The 21,239-nt window shown below is 43.1% G+C and overlaps 1 protein-coding gene across 3 annotated transcripts in view; it reads left to right on the top strand.

Moving 5' to 3' along the window:
• Positions 1-21,239, top strand: part of LOC137153177 (vascular endothelial growth factor receptor kdr-like) — a 168,116-nt gene that overhangs the window by 134,967 nt on the left and 11,910 nt on the right. For all 3 annotated transcript variants that reach the window (XM_067548279.1, XM_067548280.1, XM_067548281.1), the window contains 8 exons: positions 195-292; positions 1,320-1,442; positions 1,552-1,663; positions 9,138-9,237; positions 9,841-9,946; positions 11,809-11,933; positions 13,234-13,312; positions 16,533-16,633. In XM_067548279.1, coding sequence (XP_067404380.1) covers positions 195-292; positions 1,320-1,442; positions 1,552-1,663; positions 9,138-9,237; positions 9,841-9,946; positions 11,809-11,933; positions 13,234-13,312; positions 16,533-16,633 — 844 coding nt within the window. The remainder of the gene's footprint in view (positions 1-194; positions 293-1,319; positions 1,443-1,551; positions 1,664-9,137; positions 9,238-9,840; positions 9,947-11,808; positions 11,934-13,233; positions 13,313-16,532; positions 16,634-21,239) is intronic.

Below are 21,239 nucleotides of genomic sequence, written 5' to 3'. Positions count from 1 at the left end.
ATGTTTGTGTTGCCAATCTGTCCTTCCAGAAAGCTCTCTTCACCCGATAGAGTTTAAATGAATGTCCCTTCTTTTCTCCCCGAATGTCCCTCTGTATGTGCTCTCCAGGATTGGCAGGCATGATTAATGCTAGAGGTCTCTCAGCTATATCGCCTTCTCCCTTTGGGTTCTTACATTTCTGTGGTCTCTTCTAGATGGTGAGGATCTGCATAAGCAACCCCTGACCTTGGAGGATCTAATTTGCTATAGCTTCCAAGTGGCAAAAGGCATGGAGTTCCTGGCCTCCAGAAAAGTGAGTTCTATTTGTTCACTACTCCTCCTTCTTATGCCTTTATATGTTAGCCAATAAACGACAAGAGATGACATTTTTAATAGAGCCAGAGCCATTAGAGATAAAGATTCCAAGTATATTATTGGGCCTGGTTCTCCTTTTACATGCACTTATTTGACACGATTGTAGCTCCACTGATTCTTCTGGTCAAGCAAGGAGTGGCATTGAGAGTGCTTCAAAGGAAGTCTCCACCTGTCATTGGCTGGAAGCACAGCTACTATGACATGGGACCATAGCTGGAAGGAACAGAGACAAATAAGGCAACATCATCTGAATTCAGGGATGGATATAGAAAAAAATCTCTCCTGCTTCCAGGAAGGAAATATCCTTTCGCAATGGAGAAAAATCCCTCTGATTACTTCAGAGCAATTTAGCCCTATTAGTTTAGCTTGCCAGTAATTGTTGGTACCTGCAGCCAAATGAATGTCTCAGTGTCATACCAGTCCATAGTCTAAAGGTTTTTGAGGAAGTTTGAGACTGAATCATGTGCAAAAGTATGTTGATAATTGTGGATCTGTCAGATGATTACCATGACAGTAGACAGAAATCAAATTGTGTGCAGATTGGTATATGTGCAATCACTCAGTTTGCATTTATACTTATGGTAATTTCATTTGCAAATGTTGGTGTATTGGCCCATTGGCCTTCTCCTTTCAAAATTGGGACCATAAGGTTAAATATTTAACTGGGGGTTGCCAATCCGTTCTGAACCTAGCTGTTTGAGTAGGATTTATTTAACATGTAAAGAGTCTGAGAAATGACTAGCCACCAAAGTTTCTCAATTTGCTCCCTGTGATGAATTATTTTCTTTCTATCATATGACTGTATATTTACGGCAGGGTCCCCCACGCATTTTCCAACTCCACCCAGTTCCCAACAAGAGCTCATTTTAATTTCACTGTTCTAAGAGAACCCAGGCTTTTTAGTCCATTAGCAGCCTATTGTTCAGGCAAAACCTCTGATTTCACTTGTGTGCATTTCTTCCCAGTGTATTCATCGGGATTTGGCAGCAAGGAACATCCTTCTGTCAGAAAACAATGTGGTTAAGATCTGTGACTTTGGACTGGCTAGGGATATTTACAAAGATCCTGACTATGTACGGAAAGGAGATGTAAGTGAAAAAGATCTGTCATGCCAATCTTGAATATTACTCCCCCTAGCTACTGGGCAGATTAACAACAATAATAACTGGCTGTTTGCCACATCTTTTTCATTCTTAGGCAAGATTACCACTTAAATGGATGGCACCAGAGGCTATTTTTGATAAAATTTACACTACGCAGAGTGACGTGTGGTCTTTTGGAGTGTTACTATGGGAAATATTTTCTCTGGGTAAGATCATTTTACCACTTTTTTAAAATATGGTATTGTTGTGCAAAGGGCTTTAACAAAAGAGCAACGGATACAAAGCCACATTCTGATCTCAGTTTCGCTGATGTAAATTAAAAGTTATTCAATATAAAATAGCAGTTACTCTGTCTAGACTGACAAAATTTGGCCCATATTACATGTTAAAAAAAAATTCCCAGATTTGAAATTTGTAACAATTGATACCAGGAAAATGCATGGCAAACACAAACCAGCCCTGCTCTGGACTGAAACCTTTTTTTTTTTTAAGTGGCGAAAGTTTTCCCGTCAAACCGTATTTTCCCATGAGAAGTCTGGCTTCAAATCAGAAACCACACAGCCTATAGGTTGCAGAGAATTACACTATTGTTGACATAATGGCCTGACATTGCTAGTGGCAAACAGTGAACCACAAGAGAGTTTTTGTGCATGAGCTAATAGCTACATTGGCTGCTCTTGCCCCAGGCTTGATTCTGCTTCCCCTCAAAATGCTGATAAGTAAGATCACATGTTGGCTGCAGCCATCGTAATGTTGACATGAGAACCCATGCCAGACTCTGTTAGTCATTTTGGCAGCAAACAGGTAGAATGCATATTTTTCTGTGTGCATGGCTTGCCAAAGGAGAGAATGTTTGGAATGAGGACGTCGGTGCTCTATATGCTTCATCCTGCAGTTAGACAAGACTTCTTAGAAAGCTCAGTCTGGGATCTAGTCATTACCTGACAGATAATGGCTCCTGAAACAGAACCAAACAATGTCACTAACAGCCAGCGGGATCTCTCTGTTCACAAATCCTCCTCATACAGAGTAGCATCTTCTGTTTCCTCAGGGAGCATAGGATTTTCAAACAAATGAATGCAGTAACCCCATATATTTAACCTCTCGAGTTCTAAACAGTCCTGGGTGACAGTCCTCCAATGCCTCCAAGTTGGCTGGGATTAATGTTGAGCCCAAGATGCCAACTTCAGAGATGGATGCAGAATTCTCAGATCCAGGGTTCTGATTCAGCTCATTGTGGAGATGGGGGGCTGGCTACAATGTTCAGATCCTGATTTGAACTTCCTTGACGTTCAGGGAGGTTTTGGAACTCTGGCTTTAGTTTCGGTTTATCTGTAGTTTATATTAGCTTGCAAAAGAGAGACTTCTCTGTTTAGTGGCTAACGCATGGGACTGGGAGTTATTGCTTTCCCTGGAGTCTGTGTATGTCTCTGCCCTTGTATCTACTTATAATTATGGTGCTGTAATGTAACACACCCATGACTGCCTAGGGGCTTCATAAGGGTCATTTTGAGTCATACACTTTAGACTGTCACAGGAAGAGGAAGGAAAGAACTCAGTTCCTGGGGCTCCACAAGACCCAGCTGTGACAGCTAGCCAACAGACTGAGGGAAGTCTATTAGCATGTAGAGACACAGATAATGGGGACAGACAGTCCCTTTGTGGGGGCATCTGCAAAGACCCAAGTGAACTGGATGTTGGTGAATGGCAACAAATGCTTCAGGAGGCCACAATCATGCTGAGCTGGAAACACATCCAGCCACTCCCAAGAGTGGTGTTTAAACAGGTATGAAATTCTGTTCACTTGCCTTTCAATACAGAAGGTGCCAAAGGAAAGTCCAAAGCAATAGTAACAATGGAATTCAATAAGTATATTTTTAGTCTTTTATTTTTATACACTGTGCTTTTAAAAATAAATGTAAGTTACTTTCAGACTGTTTGGTTTAAGTAGCCCCTTTTCTTAAGGAAGTGGCTTAATTGGGACCAGTTAACCCAAACAGTTTGCAAGTAATGTAAATTTAGACTGTCCTAAATTTAGCCAGAGGAATCCACTAAATTACACCAAGATTTGACCATCCATAGGGCTTCCTATGCCCCCATTATGATGTAGATCACAAACTACTTTCCTCCTTCCATGGCAGTGATTCAAAAGCCAGTCGTTTTCAACTAAGAGGGGTTTTCATAAGGATCATCCAGGCATGTCCACGGTTGGGCACTAGTGACATCTGCAACTCACATGCTAAATATTTCATTAAGGATTTTGTGTCACTGACTGAACCCTCTGATATAAAAGTTTTACAGATCATTGAGAGCCAAGGTACAGAAAGTTATTTGTCTTTGCTACAGGGGATGTTTTGGCTCCCATCCACAATCACTGCTTTTACGGGGCCCCACAGGTTCAGTTCCTTTTAAAAAGGAAAAGATATTGACTAGAACAAATGCATGGTTTGGGTTTGGACATAGGTCCTGGCAGGGCCAAAACTTAAATCTGAAAACAAAGCACTACAAACCTCCTCTGAAAGGCTAGGCAAAGTGCATTAGATCTGTCGATGCACAGGTAAACCTGCACAGGAGGAATTGCTTATCTTGATTTGGTGGTTGGTTTTGCTACTAATTATTTAAATGGGGTCAGCACACTCGGTGGCAGGTAATGCCAGCAATTCGGAATGCATTTTGAAATCAATTACATGGCACATTACAGAATGTCAGTCTCTCCTGGAATTTAAATTTGCAGGGTTTCAAAAGGCAATCAAAGGTAATTATGTAAACAACCAGCACTTGGTAATGTAACATCAGCATCTTATTAGCCCACTAAATAAAAGTGAGATCAAAAAGAGGGTTATTTAATATCCAGTACAAGCCACATCTTTGAATGTAAAAATGTCATGTCATCTGAGCTCACATTTTTCCCAGCCTTTGCTAGCAGCCAAAATCCAGATCATTATTCCAGAGTCCAGCTGGGCCATAACGATGTGCAGGAGCGTTTTGCTCCATGCACTTGTGATCTCAGCTGGCTCCACCTGGTAGGAGGTCAACCTTGGCAAAAAGGTTGCACACCAAGAATCACTCCTCCCTGTTTCTCATGACTATACTACAGTGGGGGCCCAAGAATGGCAAGCTCTCAAATGCTGAGGGTTCACTTGCACACTATAACCAGCTGGAGGAGCTCAGATTTCCAGACCAAGTGAAACGCCCAACCTCCCACATACTACAAGCCCCAATCAATGTATATAAATGAAACAGGGAGATGCTCTCAAATATTCCAAAATGGTTTAGACCAACCGTGCCCACAGCTCTCATTTACCAGGCTATGGCTTTTGTTTTGCCCTTCATGATCCAGCACTTCACCAAGGCCTGGTTCTTTATAATAAACTCTGCTGCAGAGACAATTAGCATGAGGCAGTCAAGGCAGTTTAGCAAAGCAGAGCTTACTTTTTTTGGTCTCTTTGGATTGCTCCTTTGCATGCTGGAATGTACTAAGCGTGCAGTGTAAAACAGCTGGGATGATCATCACGATCTCAGCTCTACTCTGCTCCTCTCCATGGAAAGCTGCTGGCTGGACAGGTCTCTGCTTGCGATACTGTCGAATCGCAGAAATCAGAGTTGGAAAAGGACTTCTAGGTCATGCAGTCCATCTTTCCACTAATGCAGGGTTGTTGTTTGCAGCACGTTCTCCAATGTATTGTCCACTCTAGTGCTAAATGTTCCAAGCAATAGGCTTCTACCCACGTCTCTTGGGAGACTACGCCACAGTCTGAGAGGCGTTGAAGACTGGCGTTAGTAGTCCTCCGGGCTGCCGGGTATGAAGTATAAGGCACTGGGCTGTGTGAAGATGGACAGTTCAGATAACATAACAACTTTGAGGCAGAGGCGTAGCCAGAACTGATTTTTTGGCAGGGCCTGTGGTTGACGCAGGTGGGCACAAGTCTTGTGGCACAAGCGAAACAGAGGCTGATAAGAACGTGGGCTGAATTGCTTAAAATCTGATTGGGTGGACCTGCTTTCAAAGTGGGTGGGTGATGGCCCCCCCATAGCTACGCCACTGCTTTGAGGGTTAAAGTTCAGAAAACTTACATAGCAACGCATACCTCAGTCTGGTAGTTAGAGATAGAATCAGAACCCCTGGTTCCATTTGCTGCTCTGCCACTTGCTCTGTGTGATTTTTAGGAATTTGCCTCTCTGTGCCTCAGTTGATTTAACTGTAAACAGGGTATAATATTCTTACCTATTTCAGGTAAGTGAGTTAATTCATATGTTAAAGACTTCAAAAGCATTCTGAGATCCTTGGATGAAATGTGCTGCCATCCAAGCAAAACATTATCTTATCGTTCTGATTATGACTCTTATTATTCCTAGTATCAGACAAAACAGGGAAGAGAACTACAGATACACAACAGAAATGATTCTCACAATATTTCCAAGTCAACTAAAATCAGGGAAACACAAGAACAGATTTTTTGGTGACATTTCTGATGGGATTTCTGTCCCAGTTCACAGAACAAAGGACTTTGGATAGACTGTGGCCAAGTGAATCTAAGCTGCCATATACTGCTATCCAAGCCTATTCAGCGAGTTCTTTGCTACTTGCATGATCCCTGCACCCCAGTGCATGATATCAGGGATCAAGTGACAAGGTTCATACAGTTAAATTATTTGGGGAACAGGTCATTTTTTGGTACTCTCGTAATTTCTTTCAACCTGAATAAATATTTCTGCATGGCTTGTTCCACCCCCCAAGCGTGCAGTATATGATGATATTCTCAAGCTTGAAGAGAACAGGAGATCAGGCAGGAATGTTATAGAAAGTAAACCATATACAGATTCCTTAAGGGCTGAACCCAGATTCAGATTCCATTAAATCCCTATGTTAAGAATGGATTAGATGTTCTTCCAAACTCTTCATCCAGCTTCAAGGATGCCAAACCATGAAAATAAATGGCTGTGTTATATATTGCAGTCTCTGCTAGGGAGGAGGGAATAAAGAGTGCTAGGGGAAAAGGGGGAATTTCATATTCTTTTTGAGGGAAGGGTGGGAACATTTTTTAAAGATAAACTCAGCCTTTTTCTCACACCCTTTTTCCCCCAAATGGATGAAACCTTAGAAAACCATATAAGGCCTTGGTTGTAGAATCTGTGATGTCCAAAAAGACTCATAGGCTGAGATCCTCACAGATATTTAGGTGCCTAACTCCCATTGATTTCTGGACCTTCACTTCAGCTCCACTATAGCAGTTCCCTCGACTTTATTCCAACACTGAATTTCACCCAGCTGGCCTGGATCCATAATAATTAACAGGAATCTTTCCAGAGTTCTAGCTCCAATTTAAACTCTTGTGTAAGCAGGCACAACTCAGATTGACTCCAGTGGGAGGGAAACCTACTAATTTATAGCACTCTTCACCCAGAAAGATCTCTGAGTCCTTTTGCAGTCTGTGTATGTATGTGGTCTTTGGCTGCAATACAAATCAGAAATGCCCCACAGCATGGCTTTAGCTCTCTGAAAATTCCCACTCTCCAATTCAGTGAGGGAAGAGGATGCTTTCCACCATATATAGAGAGAGTCTCCCCTTCCCTACATTTGTGTGTGTAATAGAACAGCACCGAAGATGATTTTTATGATGAAAAACTGGAAGAAATGAGGATTACTCTTTGTCTGATGGCTGCTAGGTGACCGAGGTGAAAGAAGATGGTAGTGTCCATCCAGTTCCTAGTGTGTTGACCTCCAAAATGAAGTCGCAATTGGCACAAATTGCTGGAGGTTAAGGATTGGATAGGCCTGGAGACAGAATTCCCCTAAACGTGGACCCCCAGGTTAGTTTGAGGCACATTAAACAGGGAACAGAAAGAAGGCAGACTGGGGCGTTTGCCCTGTTGTGGGCTGTGATTTCCCTGTTCCGTGGATATACAGAGGCCTTCAGTCTCCAGGCTGTCAAAGCAGCAAATTGAACTAGTATTACATTCACACTGAAACAGAAAATTGAGGTGCTATTGGAAGAGAGTGAACATTTCCCAAAGCAGGAGAGTGGCTCTGCTGTGCTTGCCGTTCTGGCATAGACTTAACTTCTCCGGGGAAAACAAGAGCTATTACAGGGCAGCTCAGCTCCGTTACATACTCTCCTTGCCCTGACAGTTCCATTAGTGAGCGTGATTTATTTGTGTGTGCTGGTTTCCTTGTCATATTAGTACAGATGTCATTAGTGGAGGCACAACCCCACAGGTTTCTAATGAGAACAAGGGACCTGTGGTGAGCTGACACAGTCCTGCTTCTCAGCATTTTACCTACAGTGCGTTCAGTTCATCTGCTAACCAACCAGAACTTAATGTAACAAGAGTTTGGGCCTTTCCCACCAACCTTGCTTGGGCTTTTGCTCCTGAGCAAGCAGCATGAGAGACTCCAGTGGGGAGTGAGAGCCTTGAACCTCTATTGGTAGCATGTGCTCTTGCTGACCCCATAAGGGCTTATACCATACCTGGCCCCCTGGCTCGAGAAAGGTTAATACATTTATGTCTTATGGGGGGACCTCGCGAGGAGGAAGCTGAAGTATTTGAGATTCTAAGGGGAAGAGTAAATCATTTTCTTTCCACCAGTTCCCAGAGGGACCCTAACCCTCAATGTTCTGCTTCTGTATTTAAAATGGGCCAAACGCTGAGGGTTCTTGGTCATTACTCAGTGGACATTTTGCCTAAAGACTTCAGGATTTGGCCCAACACATGCAATGTTAACCTGGCTTGAACCAGAGGAAGAAGGGTTCAGTTGCATGTCTGGGAGGGGATTTAGCTAAACTGTGGCTTCCGTTGCCTCTGTGTCACATGGCTAAAAGACTACAGTTTTCCCCAGCCTTATTCATCTCAGCAGCTAGTTCCATTGATGTCACAGGGACCAAATGGGTGAGTGGTGATTGCAGGACTATTATTACTTTATATACATTCAGCTAGCAGAAAATTTGGGCTGGGGCATTACTCTGAAACCAGAATGTATCTGGTGAACTAACTAGAACCTTCCTAGTTACCCCCAAGAGATTATTTGAAGCATGAAACTGACATAGGTTTTGCTTTGTTCTGCTACGTTTCATTTTGGGGCGATTCTGACCCTGGTTTTAATTTGAACATTTTGCTCATCCTGACCAGAAATGTCTAGCTAGAGAGATCTCCCGTCCTAATGGAATTTCTAGAACACAGGCCTTTTGGGTGCTCCTGTGAACTGAGTTGAACCTCCCAGCCCATTTGGGTTTCATCACCCATCATTAAAAATATATGTATGTCATGGTCCTTGAGGAGCAACAGAATGTGGTAGGCATGCCAGGCAATGTGCTTCTTTAGTTGAGTTATTATCATGAAGAGCTGATATTTAGAAGCTGGATGCAATTGGCTTTGGACCTGGAATTGATGTATTTTTTGTGAAGAGCCTGACGATGACTTTCTGGGGAGTTACGCCTATAAGCTTCTTCAGTGGTTTAAATGGCCTTTGTAAATCTGGCCCACAAAGTTATTTCTACAGTCGAAGGGCCTGCTCCCAAGAGATTTCGAGCACCTGCAACTCACCCTGCTTCGGCACCTTTTTAGGATCAGGCCCCAAATTCCCAGCTGGGCTGGAATGCCCAGCAATCACCATTGCTGTTTTGAATTCAGACAGACAGTCGCCAAGCTATCTGAGGTCACCCTCTCTGTGTGTACCTGCAGGTGCTTCACCATACCCAGGAGTGCAAATTGATGAGGACTTTTGTCGCCGCCTCAAAGAAGGCACACGGATGAGATCGCCAGAGTATTCCACTCCAGAAATGTAAGTGTTCCGCTCCTGGCCTTGGGCAACAGAGAGACAGAATTTAACCATCGTAACAGGGACTTTGATTTGTGGTGAGGTGGGGGGAGGGTTTGTCAGACTGGCTTTCTTGATTTCCATTTATTATATTTTGGGGACCCCAGACACCCTGATATCATAGACAAATAACAACCAACCACCGAGTCAACTGCAGGGCCAATCATTCAATAGGCCAAGGGGTTAACAGATCATTTCAGGCTAGTTGTAGTGTTTGAAATTTCAGTTCAAGGAACTCATGTTTGCTTTGATTTCCAGTTTTGTGGCAGTGTCTATATCACCATCACTGTGACCGGCTTTCAGCCACATCAGTAGGGCCTGCGACTCAAAGTTAAACTAGCTGAGCGTAAACAACCTAGTGAATTGATTGTAACACAAGTACAGAATGAAAAGACATGACTGGGGGTGTAATGCCACACTTCTGAATGCAGGGATTTGAATTGTCACCTCCATTGGAGGTATCAGATGGGAAATCATCTAGATGAAGACAGAGACAAGCAGCAGCACACAAAAAATGGCTTGAAAAACAAACTGACGTTCTCTTAAAGTCTATGTGCTTTTCTGTAGCTACCAGACTATGCTGGACTGTTGGCATGGAGTTGCCACAGAGCGGCCCACCTTCACAGATCTGGTTGAGCGCTTGGGAGACCTCCTCCAGGCAAACGTACAACAGGTACAGTTGTGTGACTGGTTTGTCATGTATGTGCAGGGATGATCCCCAGTGTTAAGCAACAATGTAAGACATGACTTCACATCACAGTGAAGAACACGATGAAAATGACTATTGGTGTGAGGGTAGGAGAGGAAAATGCTACATATTCAAGGGGGAATATGTTTAGAAAATGAGATGTTTATCCATCCATGATGAGCAGAAACTCACAGTACATTAATTTAAAAAAAAAAGGCTCAGTTGCCCCCTAGAGGAACAATGGCTCTTATCTCACAAACATTTTTAATTAGTTTTCAATGCTGCAAACTGTCAGTAGCCTCATTCTCTTCCTACAGTTAATCTGAACTCTCTCCTTTTTTCTCTGTATTGAAGTTCATTGTTGCTTTTAGGAACTTCAAAATGAAGCCATTTAAAGTTCAAAGAGTCAATTACATACTTGCATAACAGTTCAATCAACTTTCTTCTCTCCATTTTAATAAACCCCAACAAATCAGTTATGTAACTGTCAATTCCATTATAAGAAGAAATCAAGCTCTCTCTCGTTGCCCCTTCGCCCTTTTGGAAACTAATAAATCAGTGAATCTAAATTGAAGGAGGCTTGTTTTGCAATGTGCAAAAGTCAGGAAGAGCTTGTGAGCCTTATGCCGCAACCAAAGGAAATAAAAGGGAAATCAGGAATCGTGATAAGGGACAAGGCAGTTACCTACGTCTCAGAATTAAACTGAAGGGAAGGGAATTTTGATAAATGGTTTTAGAAGTTAAGCAAGGAGCTGCTTCTACAGATAATTGTAATAATTAGCACTTGCCGCTGAGAATTCATAGCGTGCTTAGGTAGATGCTGAATTGTATTAAGGTTGCAGTAGCAATTGTTGCAATGAAAGCACAGGAAATAAAGTGGTTTAAGGCGCAATATTAAGGAATGTCTGTCATTAGCTGCAATGCCTCGATTTGAACATAAGCTGATAGGCTATAAATAGGCATTACTCATTTTAAATTCCCAGCTCTGCTATAGCCACACATGCTCGATGACTCTGTGTCTCTCCTTTCCCACACATAAACCTGGGGCTTTAACATGGATTTGGGTGTTTTGCATCCCATTACACTGACTCCATGGAAATCACTAAAGATGCCAAATATTGAAAATGTATTTGAGTGCCTGAGTGAGAGAACCCATGAGCGCTCGGCTTAACTGAGACTGTTTGGAGCATAATAATAAATCATAAATAATAATAATAATAATAATAAATAATTGGCTGCAGGTTTGTCAAGGATGAAAATATGGGGGCTCTGTAAAGCCAGCTGCTTTCAAAGGGATGTGAACATCTTGGTATCCCCCAGCCAGAGATCACTCAATGATGCTGCATGCTCAAAATGTTTAGTCTTCCTAGCTGATGCATGAGCACCATAGTGCTGCTATGAGGAAGATGCCTGAAAAAGATGGTTTAGAAAGCGGGGGCAGCTGGAGATCTTGCACATTGCTGCCATGATCGATGAAGCACTTGTGCTCAGATGCCTCAAAGGGAGGTTATAAACAAAGAGCAGCCAGGACTGGGATTTTAAAGCCAATTTTTATCCATTCTTCTTAATGGATCTGCCCAAATGAAAGCTTTGCCTTGTGCAAAGACAACAGGATAATGAATGTTGAGCAAAGACATTAACTCTGGATTTAGAGCATTGCAAAGAACTTCATGACTGTCTTAAAGAAATAATATAAAAAAAATATATATCCACATGGTTTTCCTGGTTCAGATCCCTGTTCAGAAAATGGTTCCAGTAGAACATGACAGCCATTAATATCCAGGACATAGGATCAGTTCTTCTTACACTTACTGTCTTCACTTTCTTCTGTGTTATTAATTATTTAGGATGGTAAAGACTATATTCCACTGAACATCACATTATGCCCTGATGGAGAATCTAACCCAAAGTCCTGCTCAGTGGAAGAAAATTTGAGCAATTGCATTAATCGCTGGAGTGCATTGGGAATGGGGTAAGGAAGATGCTTCCTTATGTTTGGTTTCAAGTTAAGAATCTAGACAATTAAGGAAGTTGAAGCTGGGAAGCAGTTTAAGCCTGCGGGTAAGAGCATGAATCACCATAGTTTGGCATATGTGCTGCCTACCAGCATTTATGGTGGAGCGGAACAGGTCTGCTTATGGTTCCTGGGTTCGGTCAGCACTAGGCTAGGGGCAGGGCCTTCCCTGGCTGAGGGCTCTTGGCTATGAAACCCCTTCCCCAAAGTGAGTTGTCACATTGGCTGCCTTTAGGGCAGGCTCTCAATCCCAGGTGTTTTAGATGGATCATCTTCTGCTGAAGCCCTCATTCCTATGATTTCCCTTACTCATTTCAGTCCCCCACATGCTTGTATTAGTTGGTTTTGATCACTTTTCCGAGGAAGAGTGGTTTGCTCTGAACGTCACTGAGTTTCCCACTGTGCCTTATTGCCTTGGTCCTGTCTAGAGATGGGCAAAGGAAGCTATGTATTGGTTTTGCAAAAAAAAAAAAAAAAAAAGCCAGGGATAGTTGGATCCAGCTTCTCTTTTATCTGAACCACCAAGGTTTGGGGGAGTTGTAAGAATATGAGGTCTGATTGGTATTTGAATTGGTTTTCAATGTTTTGTATTTAGATGGGTTAACGACAAATAAAATCTAAGGATAGTGGCTTTACAAGCCGGTGTCCTGTTGAATGCACAATGGCTAGGACTGACTGCATTCTGTCTGTGGAGGAGACAGACAGCTGGCATGCCTTGCTGGGTGCTATGGAAGTGCAGAAAGGAGCGGCAACTGCTACAGTACTTAAGAGGGTGCAGCTTGTGCTCCCACCAGCATTGAACATGGTCTGCCATCGATATAGACAGGGAAGGATGAGAAAGGGGCAGGGACCTGCATACATCCCTCTCCTATCTTTTGTGAGCTGATGTTGGTGGTGCATGGCAATATGACTTTCCCCTGGTAGGCCAAGAGAATCCAGAACCTAGCCCTTCTCCTGTAATTTAAAATACTACTGTTGTCCATGTAACCGTCCCTTTTTATCTGAAGTCCTGGTAGTGTGGATTTTGTCAGCAGCTCCAGGGGAGAGTCTCATTTTATGACTCAATTTGGATGCTGTTTGTCAGGGACCTACTAACTAGTTACAAGACGTAGAAGCAAATCTGATGAAGGGCCCTCACCTTAGGTCAGAGACATTGTTTGAGCTACAGAGCCAGGTCAGCAGCCACTTGGGAAAGAAGCAAAGTTACCAGGGCATCATGAATGGCTGCGTGCTGATCTCTCATCCTTCTCATTTTCAGAAATTTCAGTAAGAAGCGACCGCTGAGTGTGAAGACATTTGATGAGGTGCCCGTGGAGAAGGAGAAAATGATGAATGAGGTAAGCCAGGTGAACACTTCCCCTTCCACCAGGTTTGCAGGCCTGCTGTCATCAGGGCCATAAAGAGTTTCTGGAGCATGTGTGCGCTTCATTCTGGGAGAGGGGACCAAAACCCCAAAGGGGATTTGGCCCTGGATCCAGGATCCTGCACTTGGTTTCATTCAATTCAATTCCAAGAGGAGGCTAAAAGCATGACTATTTCAGCTCTGCTCAGTGCCAGGAACTTCATTTGGCTTCTGCTGGTGTCACAGACCATTTGATTTTCTTTCTCCTCTTCTGTACAAAATAACTCAGGAGCTTCTTTTGTGGCTCCGCTCTTTGTGGACTTCAGTGTCATACCTCTCCATGCTGCCTGCCTCAGAGCCAGCACCACTGGCACCATGGGGCAGTCCCTGTCTGCTCAAAAACGCCACGGCAAGAAGGTCTCAGGAGACCTGGCTGAGGGAGAGGGTGAGCTCCTACAAGCTGTGGAGCAACTAAAGGTCAGGGAGGCTGCACATACTTTTGTCTCTCCCGGGCAGGGCTTGCTCTTGGGCTCTCTCTCCCCAGCCTAGCCTGCATGGTCTCCTCTGCAGGGAGTTTCTTCTCCCACTGATAAATATATACACTGCTAGGAAGGGTGAAGTGTCCAACTACAATTTGTCAGAGAAAGCAGATCTCTGGTCTATCCTCTTGCCAGTGCAGAACTGTTGCCTGTTATTTTTCTATTCTTTTGCCAGGTTCAGTTTCTAGACCCCTGTCCCTAGTCCAGAGTCTCAGGGATGTGTAGGGTAAGAGTTCTCTCTAGCTGCTACATGCTCCCTCTTCTAGGATAGAGATCTGTCTGTCTCTGTACCACACATCCTTTTACTGGACAGATAGGTATCATTAATAGGTGACCAACTGCCTGCATCTGTGTCACTTTCCAAAGATCTCCTTATGAGGGGCGTTGCTAAAATCAGTACATACTTGGTGGTAATATTTTCCCTAAATTTAGGAAAGAGCGTGACATTAAAATAAGGGCACAGTTAATACTGGATTGCAATGGTTATCTTAGATAAGTATAGTCCTTGTGTCATCCGCTTTAATACTGAGTGAGTGCACAAGGATTAGTTCCAGTACATTAAATGCCAAACGAATTAATATTGATTAGATCATTTTTTCAAATAGCTACTCTGGAAAGTTCAAAGTACTGTACCACACCTGTCCTGCATTAGTGCTAGGTATTTGTAGGGTTTTTTTAATTAGTTTTCTTGTAGTGATTTAAAGATGCTATGAAAACAGCAATTCAGACAAATACATGGCTGAGAAATAAATTATGGGGACATTGTTAAGATATAAACTTGGGGTGAAATCCTTGCCACTGATTTCAGTGGGGGTAGGATTTCACCTGATGTAGTTAAAAAAAACAACAACAAAACAAAACAAAACAAGTTTCCTGACTTGTGTTATTACCACCTGAGAAAATCTGATTTTCTATTTGCTCTTTTTGCTATTTGTTTACTTTTCCACTTCACTCAGACTGGATGTTGAATTAAGATCAATCACAGTTTCACTTCCCATTTCTAGTTTGTTTCCCTTTCTGGTTCTGGTGCACAGCACAGTTGCTGTTAATGTAGTTTCCAGCACTGAAGGGGAGTATTTAAGCTGTAAAGGATCCCCCCAAAACTGTTTTCATTTAAAATTTTGGATAGTTATTTGGAACAGTAGACCATGTCTACCCATCAATTTGTGCAGCACCTAGCACAATGGTAGGCTGACCCTATTCATGACCTCTGGACATAAGCTTAGTGCAGATAATAAAAATTAATAATAATTAACAATCATAGCTTTTGAATCAGAACTTCCCCTTTTTGTTATAACACCACTCTAATTTTTAGATCTTAGCTTCACAACTCTGCAGGACAGATGCCAGATTTTTTTTGTCCACTTGAGTGCAAAGAGGAGCCCTGCATGATATGTTTATGGTGCCACATTCCTTGCAAGAAGTTTGTGTGGTCTAATCTGGTACTGCACTTACATTTTCTTTAGTTCAGTAAGGAGTGTTTCTAATAGGGAAGTCAATTCTAGTAGGTATTTAAGGTAGGGTTTATCTCAGGAGACCTATAAATGGATGTGCACTTTATAAACCTTCATTCAGATTTCAGCACCACAATCTAGATGGTAACCCTACATCATGTTTAATAAGAGATTTCAAGCTCTAAAATGGCAAAAAGCTTCTTGTTGTGATATATGTATCTAGAATTTCTCTTTAAAAAGAAAGCCTCTCAGAAAGCCAAAATAAGGAAGAAGAATCGTCAGTCGCGTTTGCTTCTTTTTTTTTCTTTTTTAACACAATCTTCCCTCCCTATTAATGTCTTTCCCTCTGTATACATTATTTGAGTCCTGTGCGTAACATTGCATTTTTATGGCCTTTTTAAAACTGCTCAATAAAGTTTTTAACTCCATAAAAACAAGGCAAATTTTCAAAGGCTAAATAAAAAGCACCAAAGGGCCCAGCTAGCTAAAGGGAAGGGTAACATAGGCCCCGATTTAGCAAAGCACTTAACTTCAAAAGCAGTGGGCCTTATGGAAGTGCTGAAAGTTGTGTGTGTTTTTAAGTGCTTCGCTGCATAGAGATGGGTTTTGTAAGTACATGTGCCCGTGTTTTTGCTAAATGGAGGCCATAATACAGAGTGTTAGCTCTTTAGGTTGTTGGTAAGAGTCCAACCCAGCTTGGCAATGGCCACCTGAAGACACTTTGGTGCCGTGTGTGGAATGAGTTGGTAGGTCTCACACCGGCTTCCAGTGGGCAAGTGTCGACATTAAAAAAAAGAATCACCACTATAAATGACTTCCTTGTTGGCAATCTGTGCCCGAGAGGCCAGTAACTGAACTGGCCTTGGAGCCTCCACCCTACCTAGTGGTGGGCTCTCCATGGCAGGGAAGAGGAAAGCTTGCACTGCTCCTACCCGTGCTTCACCTGCTCTGTAGACAAAGGAATTCAGCCTGCAGAAATTACAGTCTGGCCCCTATCACAGCACCAGACATGCTTTAAAAGGGTAAGTAAGAGAAGGATATACTCCAGTGGGAAGTTGGTGTTTGAACTGGCCCCTTTGCTCTTTCTTCTCCATTGGCTTTAATGGCTGCCCAGTACAAATTCTCCATCACGCTTTTTCCCCTTGCTGTGGATTCGAGAGCGCTGCAGCGCTGTCGTTTTCACTGAGCATGTTGCTGATGTCCTGTTCCTTTCGCTGTACAGGAGAGTGAGTCGGATAGTGGGATGGTGCTGACATCGGAGGAGATGAAAAGCCTGAAGAGGCTGGCAATCCGCTCCTGGCCCTATGGAATCATGGCTCTAGCGTGAGTACTTTGAGAACATTTCCTTGGAGTCAGTGTCTTGTCCAGAAAAAGGTTATTAAAAAAAAGTTTGTGATTCCAAATAGCACGCTGTTAATCTGCAGCACCAGCAGCTCTGGGCTTCTTGATTACAATAGAAAAAGGAGGGTTACTACATTTCAAAACAAAGAGGAGCAATTTCATTTTGGTCAGAACATAGAGAAAAGAGGTACTAGTCTGCATAAAAAACACAATCCCAGACTTTTGAAAGGAAGGCTGTTCCTCTAGCTGGGCTTTCATACATGTGTTTCTCTGCCCACAGAGTGAACATGAATTAGTATCATAAAGCACTAAATCTATTCCAGCAACCTCAGCACAGGATACACAACCAACCAAACGAACTCGTTTTCCAAAGAGAAGCTGCCTTGTGCTTTTGAATCATCATATTCAAAGAGGGGCGCAGACTTCCAAATACACGTGGTTTGTTTCAGAGCCACGGATATGGCGCAAGTAGCAAATATAATATAGGCACATAAGGACTGAGAATATATGTAGTGTGGTAGCGTGTCCCTGCCTCCTTCTTTCTAATGTCCCTGTTTACCGGTGGGACAATTTCAAGAACTCAAAGAACTTTATAATACCAGAGACAAACAGAGGAAGAGCCCTTATAATTTATATGTCAATGCCCACCAGACATTTGTCAGCATATTTCAGATGTAAAGGATGAGATGGATCTTTCCAGAACATGAGTGATGGGAGAACACGAGAAATTGGAATAAGCACTAAAGGGCTTGTAGGCATTTCAAAACTCAGATCTCCAAACTTCTTTCTCTACGACAGTCCCCGTCCTCCCGTGCTTCCGTCTTCCCATGGTCGCCCACTCCTCAACACCATCCCACTGTCCAGTCTACTACTATCAGGATCCTTCAGATTTGGGTTTCACAGAGGGATTGGGCCAATATGGGGAAGAGGGGGTGTTTATCCATCCATAGCACAGGCCATTAAGATCCATCATAGTAGAATGGGTATTTTTCAGAAAGCAAACGGCATTTGGCTTCCACTTCTGCATCTCCCTGCAAAGAACAATCAGGCATTGGCAGGGAGAGAGAGAGCATGGGTGACTGAACAGGTCTTTTCCATCTCTATTCTTATAGAAAAATCCTATAGAAAATGTGAACCCTTATGTAGGTTTCTGGAGTCAGCCTACAGAATCTAATAGAGAATAGTATCTCTGCTACAGAATTCTTCAAAAGAATCTAGGGAAGGATCTCATTCTCTGTTATTAGTTAGGCATTTACAATACATTTCAACCAAATTGCTTGGAGTTTTCCGTAAGACCTATCACCACAGTATCTAAGACAGATAGAACTCCATTGACTTGGCTTCTCCCTATTAAATTCAGGGCTTCTCCACACAGGTATTTTCTACAATTCCCCACAGACCACAGTTTACTTTCTTTGGTGAGATGTGATCTATCGGGAGGGGTAGTTTGCCCTGCTTATGCATAGCATTAGCAGGATCATTTCAGAGCTTGCACAGTCAGAGCTCAACAGTCAGTACTTGAGAGGGGCTTTTGTCTTGCTCCTGACTGACAGAGAGGAAGGATGACAGACGCGTCCCTTGGCTTTTCAAACTTCATCTCCATGAATTCCCATTTATCATCTGAGGGAGTAGACTCAGTCTGTGGTTTGCGATACAAGCTACAGAGTGGGCTCATGTTATCCTTGCTGAACCAACGTGGATCTTTCAAATTCCACTTGTCCTGCAGGAAAGGAGTATGTTAACAGGAACTCAGGGCTGGTCAGCAGAATGCATTCTGCAGGGCAGTGGGAGAACTGAGGTCCCAATATGGTACCTATAAAGGGACAGCAGGAATCCTGACAAGGTTCTGTGTCACATGTATACCCCTAAGTCCAGTGTCTACACATATACATGCACACTAGGGGTGGGTGAACTGATTCAAATAAAACACCCATCCCTGCTATTTGCCCATTTCTTAGAATCACATTTGAATGAAACTCTTTTGTTTCTGACATTCAGAAAGGTTCAGATTAAGCAGCTTGTGGATTTTTCTTCCCTTCCCCTTCAGTGTAAATTGTTATGTTAATATTTATACTAATTCTCGCTATGCATTTAAAGTTTGTCATGCTTCAAAACAAATTTAAAAGCAAAGGGGTTGTTTTTTTTTGTTTTTTTTTTACTTCTTTACCTTTACCGAGGTCCCCACGCCAAGCAGCTCTCTAATGGCATTACCATTCCCAAGCAGACACATTAGAAACCCCAGGAGTCAGTTTGTACTTTTGAGATTTCCAGCCCAGCTCTGTAGAGGTTCAAGCCTCAAATAAAATGTCTGAACTGGACACTGGAACAGCTCCTTAGTTAGTGTCAATTGGTTTAATTCCACTGACTTCATTTAAAATATCCCCAAGTTGGAAATCTGGCCTTCTAAATCCAAACCCCTTATGGTATTCCATTTGTGACGCTACACCTGGTATTTTCTGTGCCAGCCAGTCCATCCATGGGCATTTGAATAGAAATCTAATCTAGAGCCAAAGCCTGCAGCAAACAACATCCATCTCCCCCTCATTCCCCAGACTCCAGCAACCTCATGGCAGACAGAGCTGAGTTTGTCCTTGGCCTGGCTTTCCATTCAGCATTCAAGGTTCACCCCAGCTGAGAAGACCCTTTTGTCAGCCTCTTTTTTTAAACCACCTTGCAGAATCTTTGTGGCCCAAGTGATACATTCATTTAGATATAAATTGCCAAAGGTCTTGGCGACCTTTCATTTCAGGGCAAGTCATCCTTTGATCCCACACACCCATAACTTGAAAAACATCCTGGAGAAGCACTTGTTGTATTCTCCAAATGGCTTGGAGAGGTCAGAGAAGAGTGTTAGTTTAGCAGGGGAGATAATGTCACCCTTGTTAATTGTGTATCTCTTGCTATCAAAAACATTTACCCTGGACCCATTTCAAACAGTCATCCTCTTCTTACATAAAACCTTTCAAAGGCTTAGCATGGTTTCTAAACCAGGGTGGCTGCGTTTATTATTTTTCACCAAAATCTCACTGTTTATTTGTCTTGCATTCGCTAGCTCCATAAAGTTGAAAAGTTGGCAACACTACACCCCATAGAATGCTGGTGTCAAGAGTTTACGGAGGCTGAATCTGATACCCTGGGACTGGAAATCCTGCTAGACAAGCAATAACTATTTCTGAAGTCAGGAGCATTTTACGTTGGCTTTCTGAGAGCAAAAGAGGGGCTGCATCTAAATCAGCATTCAAGGAAGTGTGGGACATAACGATGAGGATTCAGTGTCAGGTTTCATTTTGTAACATTAACGTGCCAGCATCAAGCATTGCTTTAAAATCCTCCTGGAGACTCTTTAATCAAGTTATTATTAAGATCTATAGTAGGCTTGGCTTTGGCTTGGGTGTGGGGGGTTTGGGGGGGTTTATTTTGTCTGACCTATTTATGCTCAGTTGCTCTGAAATAATTATTCAGGCTAATCTTGGCTGAGCACCCTGACATCAGCCGACTGGGTCTCAGCTGATGTGCCACAGGCTCCGAGATGTAGCATCCAGATCATGTCGCTGAGGGCCGTGTCTTTGCCTGAGCCAGACTGGGTCTAAGGCAATCTCAGTGCACAGAATTCAAACCGAACAGTTGTGCTTGACAGCATCAGGAGTTCCTGTTCAGATATGATGTGTCTGGGGAAAGACTGTAGGGATAGGTGACCCTTAGACCACATCTATACTACAAACTAGGGATGTGATTCCCAGGTCGCATAGACATCGTCACACTACCTCAATGAGAGCTAGCTCGAGTATGAATGATCGCGTAGTCTTGGTAGCAGGGCCAGCAGCAGCACAGCTTAGCCGGGCCACATACAAACCCGCCTGAACCCTAAGACACCACTGCTGCCACCCTGCTACCATGGCTACACTACGATTTATACTCAGGCTAACTCTCCTCGAATCACTCCTTGGGAATCACACCCGTGGCTTGTAGTGTAGACACGGCCGCAGAGAGACCACTGCATGATTAAGGCTTTCAGAATACAGCCATGGGATCTTCTGTGCCATGCAGCCACCACTTACCCAGAGAAAGTGGCTCCAAAGGCTCGGTCAGAATTCCTGTAGCAAAATCCTGTTTTCAGGTGAATAGAGGCTGGAGATGAGGTTGCTCCAGGCTGAAACCTGGTGTATATGATTTCAGCAGAAGACTTTTCTTTTTGTTACTACTATGTATGCTCTTAGAGATAGGCAGAGTCACTACTCCGACGTAATTTGTGCAATGTCATACAGTGATGCAGTGGTAAAAATCCCTAGAACTACGGCGCTCTCGGTTCCTGTGCTCATTCTTGTAGCCTGCACTGCCTCTCAGCCCTCTGTTCCTTGCATTCAGTGGGAATTGACCATCTTGAGTTCCAGAGCCTTTCATTCAGGTTGGCTGTATATCTAAAATGGTTGGGCCAAATTCAACACTGGCAAAATCAGGCACAACTTCACTGATGCCAAAACAACTGCAATCGCTTATTCCAGTGATGAAACGGGCCTGTTGTGATTTCTTGTGTAGCTTTCTTTTGTATTTGGTTACAGTCCAGCCTACAGATCAGTACCTTATAAAT

This window comes from Emydura macquarii, unplaced genomic scaffold (assembly GCF_026122565.2).
Source record: "Emydura macquarii macquarii isolate MOO-44397 ecotype Brisbane River unplaced genomic scaffold, CSIRO-AGI_Emac_v2 contig_1253, whole genome shotgun sequence".
NCBI lineage: Eukaryota > Metazoa > Chordata > Testudines > Chelidae > Emydura > Emydura macquarii.
Note: the sequence above shows the minus strand (reverse complement) of the source record. Positions and strands in the feature narration are given on the sequence as shown.